The following is a 7433-nucleotide window of genomic DNA, read 5'->3' as shown; positions in this document are numbered from 1 at the left end:
AGAATGACGGTACCACTACAAGAATTGAGGGAATGATGTTTTTCAAGGGTGACAGGAACAGTATCTATATGGGAAAGACGAGAGAGCTCACGAGCCTGGGTAGCATTCTGTACGGTAATGATGCGCGTACCGCTCTTAAGAGCATGAAAAGAAATATCTTTACCAACATGGCGTAGAAGTGCCTTGCCAATACTATGGTCAGAAAGATAGGCAGTAGAGGAAGTTGGTCGTAAAGTGAAGAATTTAGTCCACTGTTCAGTCTGAAACTGAGCGTGGAAAGGTAGTGAAGGACGTGTCGATCGTTTCTGAGAAGAACGAGAAGGTGAAGGTGGAAAAGTATCATCAGCAGGTAATTGTCGTTGACGTTTAGGCGTGGGACCAGAGTTGGTCCGACGTGGAACGGGTCGGCGATTTGAAAATTGCCGCACCGTAGAGGGAGAGGCCGGAAGCATAGTCAGAGGAGAGCGAAGGTCTGATAAATCGAAGGAGTCAGTCGAGGCCTCAGTACCTGAAGCGGGTGAGGAAACAGCACCGGCAATAGGTACAGAGGCATGAGGAATGTCTGAAGAGTGGTCCAAAGACGAGGCGGGGTCAGAACGGGGTGCGGTATCAAGAAGGGGCCCGGGGGTACCAGGTTCATGGACTAGGGCTGCCATGGTTAGGTTACTTCTTTCTTTTTGTTTTTAAGAAAAAAAAAGAAAGAAGAAAAGAAAATAAAAATAAAAAAAAGAAAAAAAAAGGGGGGACCGGGGAGGGATAGTTCCTAGGAGGAATGAAAGGGCCAGAAATCTCCCTCCGCGCCCAAGAGGACCTCAGCACCGCAAGTAGCCCAGATGCAGCATGGAACCCGTGCCATACCCTACCCATCATGCTAGTAAACTAACAATCCGGGATAGCAACCTCACATCTGCCGAGCTACCTCGGTGGACAAAAGAGAGGGCGGCCGGATATCCGCCACAAAGCATACCTCCTTCGGCCACCACCCCCGGAATCCGAAAGGTGGCTTCCAGAGATACACTCGTCGCCCGAAAGACACCCAAAGCTACTCCGGGATACCGGAGAGGGATCGGGACATCCCCAGGCGATCCAGATTCCACGGCAAACTTCGCCACCGCTAAGAACCTCAACGGAATGGGATGGACCCCGGTATCCTTTCTCCTACCCAGGAACTAGCGCGCCTGTGGGAGAAATCCCAAAGGACAAAAAGAGGAAGGGCAAAAGGGAGGAGTGGGGAGGAGGAGGAGGAAAGGAAAAAGGGGAGGATGGGGAGGATGGGATAGGGGAGGGGAGATTGGGGGGTAATTAGGTTCGGTCTGAGGAAGAAGACCGATAGGTCTAATTCCTCAGACCAAGAGCCTCTTCACCACGCCAAGGAGCCCCCCTTGAAGAGGTATAAATCTGTAGTGGAGGGGAAGAGGGGGTAGGAGTCATCCTAGAAAAGGATGGAGTGGGTAAAAGAGGTTTAGTGTGCAAGGGGTATCTACATGCAACAGGCATGTGAATGGAGACAAATGGTTTTTGGGACCTGACGAGCTGTTGGAGTGTGAGCAGGGTAATATTTTGTGAAGGGATGCAGGGAAACCGGTTAGCCAGACTCGAGTCCTGGAGGTGGAGTTTGAGTTACATACTGGCTGTTTGGAGTGACATCTAAACTGCCATATCTGGGCACCTCTGCAAAGACAGTGATTATGTGTAAATGATGGTGAAAGTGTTTCTTACTTTTTTGGGTCACCCTGCCTCAGTAGAAGACAGCCAACATGTTGAAAAAAATAATAATCATCTTTATTTCTACAAGTACATGTACAATGTATACAGGCCTAGCTGACATCAATGACATACTATTATATAGAAAGCCCCTTGTTATGTAGAGCATTTCCAGCAAATTAGGTGAATTTTGTTCCCAGGATGACCCACACCAGTCAACAAACACCCAGGTATCTATTTTACTGATAGGTGAACAGGGGCAGCAAGTGACTTAAGGAAACTCATCTTAATGTTTCCACCCATACCAGGGATTGAACCATGGACTTCAGTGTGTGAGCAGAGTGAGCTGGCAATCGAGCTATGGGACACCAGAACAACAGCAATAGGAACAATGGAATTAGCAGCAACATTAATGACACTGGCACCAACTGCAGTGGTATTATCAATGGCTCCAGCATCAGTAATGATGACAACACTGACAGCAGAATCAGTTATTCTAGATTTATTTGGTGTAGACCAAAGCATACCCCAAAAAACTTCTAAGTCACGGACAATATGCCACATCAAACGTTGACACAACAGGGGTAAAAACTATATTATTGAGAACAAACAATAGTTTTCTGTTGTTTTAGTCAGGCTCTTGACTACTCAAGCCCTGTCACCTCAATAAGATGACCCATTAACTGGTAATACTCACTCCAAGAACATCCTGTGAGCCTACATCCTCAAGCACTTTTCAAAGCTGTAGTTGTAATAATTCATTCTCTAAACAAACTGGAAGGAGATTCAAAATAATGATACTATAGCACTTAATAACTTAGAACATACAAAAAGGTGAATAAACATCATTTTGAAGTATGCAAATGCTTTTATTTACTTGTACTATCGCACTGAACAGATAGTAGTGGTGATGTCCACAACACGTTTTGTTAAAGCTAACTAACCTTGTATCTCACACTGAAACTAGAGTGCAAGCCAGACAATATAGAAAAAGAAAATTTGATATAGTAACCAGGATGACTTGACTGAATTTTTTTAAATTTAGAAAATCAATAATTAATTGAAAGAGAAAAATAAAAAATTAATTGAAAGAGAAAAAATCATTAATTGAAAGAGAAAATATACTTTGTGTTAACAAAAATAATAAAATATGATTATTATTATTATTATTATTATTATTATTACAATCAAAACTAAGCACTAAGCTAAAATGTGAATTTTAGTGGAAAGTCATGACACAGAACAGGAACAATTATAATATTGAAAATGAATATATCAATAGCATGTACAATAATCATTGTTTAATAAAGGTCTGTCTACAAATTTTGTGTACAATAATAGTAATTTCATGCATTTTTGCCAGAATTTGAAGACCTGTCATACAAAGTGAAGATTACTGTGAACATCAGTGCGATTATCACATATTAACAAATTAAATTATATTTCACTGTTACTAACAATATGACTAAATTTAGGCAGCTTACATATGCTGGGTGAAATTAAGCTATACCAATTTATATAAATTTTAGCAAGGTTAGGTTTGGTTACAAGGCTAATTTTGGTCCAGAATTAGAAGAGATCAGAAAAGAAGCAGTTTTTAGGAAAATATGGTTGCTTCAAAGTTGTAGCTGTTAAACATTACAGCAGTAAATTTTTTTTTTTGTCAATACTTGAAAAATCACAGTATGTATAAATTAAAACATACTCAGGCCATGGATGCATTTCTCAAATTCTTCAATCTTACCAAAAATATTAATGGCAGTTAAAAGTTGAATACCACTTTTATACAATATTAGGTTTCAGAAAAACTAAATCCCATAACTGTAAAGGATTTGTTTATTATTATTATTATTATTATCATTATTATTATGATGATGATGAGATGATAAACCCACAGGAGTCATACAGCACATGGGGGAAATGGGAGGCAGTCAGATTTGATTCAAGGAAAGAATATGCCCAATTCCTTGGATCAAGAACCCTCATTAGCATCAAAACTCCTCCCTTGAGAGGAAAATATTTGGTAGAATCCCTGAGGAGACATTTCATAATAAAATTAGCTCAGGACATGCATTGTAACTACTATATTATGGCTACAAGAAATTTTAGTATTTCAATTATCTTTACACAGAACTAACAATAGTCACAATGCCATGACTAACAATTCACTCAGTTGTGACTTGACAGTGGTCCAGAACAGAGTGAAACATCCTCATAAGGTGTGAGATTTTGGTGAATTTACATAGAATTCTCTAGCTCCCATTCTTCAAAGTAATGAGACTGGAAATTTTTCATAATATACACACATTCTACATACAAATACATAATAGCATCAGCAGTGTACATCGGACGGGCAAATTTAAAAACAGCTTTAAGAAGCCTGAATAAGGAATTATTCAGTCCTACTGACCACATACATAAAACCTCTCTCTGAATATTTAGCACCAGCACAGAGCACTAAGCTTGCTAAACCTAAAAGAAAACTTAATGGCAAGGTTTTCCACCCATCAAACTGGAACTGAGAAAGAAGCTATGAATAAATGCTGCACAGAACAGGGAATGAGACAGACCCATAGAGAGAAGAGGATACAGGAAAAGGAATGACTTCATAAAATCTTATGCATACCAAAATAGGGGTAGCTACCATGAACAAGCAAATAAAGCAAAACTACAAATCTATACTGAAAAAGTAGAAATAATGAAAACTGGAAGACTACTATAGTAGCAAAAACATTCAAGAAAAGGACTAGGCAAGAAGCCCTAAAGACCTGTAGTCCTAGTATGCACAGCCTCTAAAGTGGAGGAAAAAACTCCAATGACAGCATATGATAGACCACCTGGTAAGCATAGGCTTTACCTTGAATTAAGAGCACACTTTCAGAGAATGGATTAGTGTGATTATTATTTCTATGTCAAAGCACTAAACCTGTAAAGGTCAAACAGCATCTGGAGAATGAGAGAAAATCAGGTATTACATTAAGAAATGAATGGTAGCCGTAATGTCTAATATTAAGAGCTCTTTGCTAACATCAAAGCGCCTCAACAGTACTTCAGCATTGGTTATGGATACAAGACCACACTGAACTACATTAACATCCCCTTCCCACACTGAAGGCTCAGAGAAAGGAAAACATGCCTTTCCAATGCACTCAAATTCTTGAATCACATAAAGGAATTAAGCAGTGGCGTCGTAAGGAGGGGGGTAGGCCACCCCGGGTGACACCATTTAGGGGGCGACACCATAGAGCCTGTAAAGAAGGTAGCACTAATAACTAAAACCATGCTGCAGCAACCTAAGAAAAATCCTTCATTTCTATATAACCTATTATAAGATTACAGAGTACAAATACATGTAGGCCGATATAGAGAAAATCATTGATTTTGATGATGTGATAGATGATTTTGCAGGATTGAAGGCAAGGAAATAAAACATCAGATTCTTTGAGATGTTACCTGTACTCAAGGTGAAATCGGAACTAGTGTTTTTCTTTATCTTTCAAGTTTTTTTTTCATTGTTGAAGATGAATAAATGTAGGATCTGTTGCCTATGCTCAAAGTGGTATTTGAGTTTGTTTCCTCAATAAGACTATGATTATTTATTTTATCATTAATAAAGTTCAGTTTATGGCCTTTAAACATTCTCATTGCTAAACATTAGTCACTGGGCATACAGCAGTGATTTAACTGGAGTTTACTACCCCTATCTCCCCACCCTTGGATTTCATGGGGGTGACACCAAAGATGCCACCCTGGGTGACATCAACCCTAGCGATGCCTCTGGAATTAAGGCAGGAAAAAGAAAGGTGGGGGGAGCCTGAACTTTCCATGATTGTCAAAAGAAAACCAAAAGTGCTACACAGGTAACTACAGCCATTAAAATTTTGGAAAAAACAGGCAGGGTAAGGAAATAGACATACAAGAGGTAGAGAATCTTAATTATTATTACAGTATTAACATGGAAAAGGGCTAAACCTGAGGGGAGCATAGAGTGCCTGGGAAATGGGAGAAAATCAAACTTAATCCAAGGAAAAAGAACAGCTCCAATTCCTTGTAACAAGAGCCCTTCAACAGTATCCAAACACATACCATGAAGGGAGTGAACCCAAATTATTATTTATTCATAGAAAGTGCTGAAAGCATAAAAATTATTTTGTGTTATATAGCAGATGTGAAAAAGACATTTGAGAGAGAGTTAGTAGTGGCTATTTATTTTATTAACACATTGGCCGTTTCCCACCAAGGCAGGGTGGCATTGAGGATAAAACATCGATACAAAGGAAGGAAGGGAACTAACAGCCGATGTACTAAATCAATGACAGTAAAGAAATCAGTGTGTGTCTGTCTTAAAGAGATTGTCAGAAGAAAACACACAGAAAGTCACGGAAGAGAAAATTTTCAGTGATGTAGTGCACCAATATTGCAGTGAGAGGTTAGGATGGGATTAAATAAAAAACAACTAGTGATAAGAGAATTATTACTGCTCTCTTCCCTCAAGGTGAGAGGCTCCTGATCTAAGGAATTGGACCTGTGCTCCAATTCTTTGAATCAAGCCTGAATACCCCAGGCACTGTATGACCCTTATGGATTTGGTGCTCCCATGAATGTAATAATATTGCTATTATATTCATGTGGGAAGTGCTACATGCATAATGATCACACTGCCTGGGGAAAAAAGAGATCAGATTTCACACGAGGAAGGTAAAAATAGCTACAGATCCTTGGATCACAGCCATCCCCCCCTCCAGTTAAGAATAGGTGACTACAAATTGGTTGTTTTAGCTTCACTTTATAGAATGGAAGAGCAAAGAACACTTTCTGGGAAACAAAAAATTAATGGCATATGATCAGAATGCAATAGCCAAAATATACAATAATTTATATATAACAGAAGCCACCTGCTTTTTATACAGATTCAAGTAACAATTTTTCACTGGAGGAGAAATCATCAATTTCAAGTTGTCAACAGTAGTCTTTGCACTGGAAATGTCAGTATTTATTAATGCTAAAGCACTTTCTATAAATCCTATTATTATTCAATAAAATAAATATAATAAATAAACTATTTCAAATACACTGTAGTCTATTAAGTACAAATTATGACTCCATTTCAATACAGAAATACATAGCATATAACCTGAAAAAATTACTACATTGCAGCTGCATATAATTTTGATTTAGAATTAGAAATTAGCATGCCATACACCTTTAACAATCTTTAAAATACAGTTGAAAATTAATGGTTGCATAATTTAAACTGATGGTATAAAGTGATGATGTAAGCCACTAAGTAAATAATTTTGTTAAAGTTATTTGGTGTGCACATGACAGCACACTTGCTTAGTAAGAGGTTTTGAACCCTAATCATGGACAAGGTGGACTTGATTATAAAAGTGCCTTTACTTCATCCACTGACTAATTCTGCAGTAATTGTAGACCTGCATATACAGTGATGGAGCATGTACCAGGAACAAAATATTAGGATTAGGCACAGAAATAAGCTACAGTGGGAATTAATTCAGCCTGCATAAATGTAGGACTAAACTCAGTTATTAAGAGCGAGTGCATTTAAGTGTGATATACAGTACTTATTTGTGAGTGCCTATTTTTTTTTTTTTCTTAACACACCGGTTGTCTTCCATCAAGGCAGGGTGACCCGAAAAAGAAGAAATGAGTTCATAGGTCTCTTCTGGTTACATTTAGTAATTTATAGAGAAAGGGATACTAGCCCC

The 7433-nt window shown here is 38.6% G+C and overlaps 1 protein-coding gene across 2 annotated transcripts in view; it reads right to left on the bottom strand.

The window, feature by feature from the left end:
• Positions 1 to 2552: 2552 nt before the first annotated feature.
• MetRS (methionyl-tRNA synthetase 1) overlaps positions 2553 to 7433 on the bottom strand; it is a 33290-nt gene continuing 28409 nt past the window's right edge. The window contains exon 4 of one of the 2 annotated variants that reach the window (XM_070087352.1): positions 2553 to 6681. In XM_070087352.1, the coding sequence (XP_069943453.1) occupies positions 6549 to 6681 (133 nt within the window). In that variant the 3' untranslated portion in view covers positions 2553 to 6548. The remainder of the gene's footprint in view (positions 6682 to 7433) is intronic. The other variant, XM_070087353.1, reaches the window with a different exon arrangement.

The sequence above is a fragment of the Cherax quadricarinatus genome, chromosome 21 (genome assembly GCF_038502225.1).
Source record: "Cherax quadricarinatus isolate ZL_2023a chromosome 21, ASM3850222v1, whole genome shotgun sequence".
NCBI classification, from domain to species: Eukaryota; Metazoa; Arthropoda; class Malacostraca; order Decapoda; family Parastacidae; genus Cherax; species Cherax quadricarinatus.
This window is presented reverse-complemented; position numbering and strand designations above follow the sequence as displayed.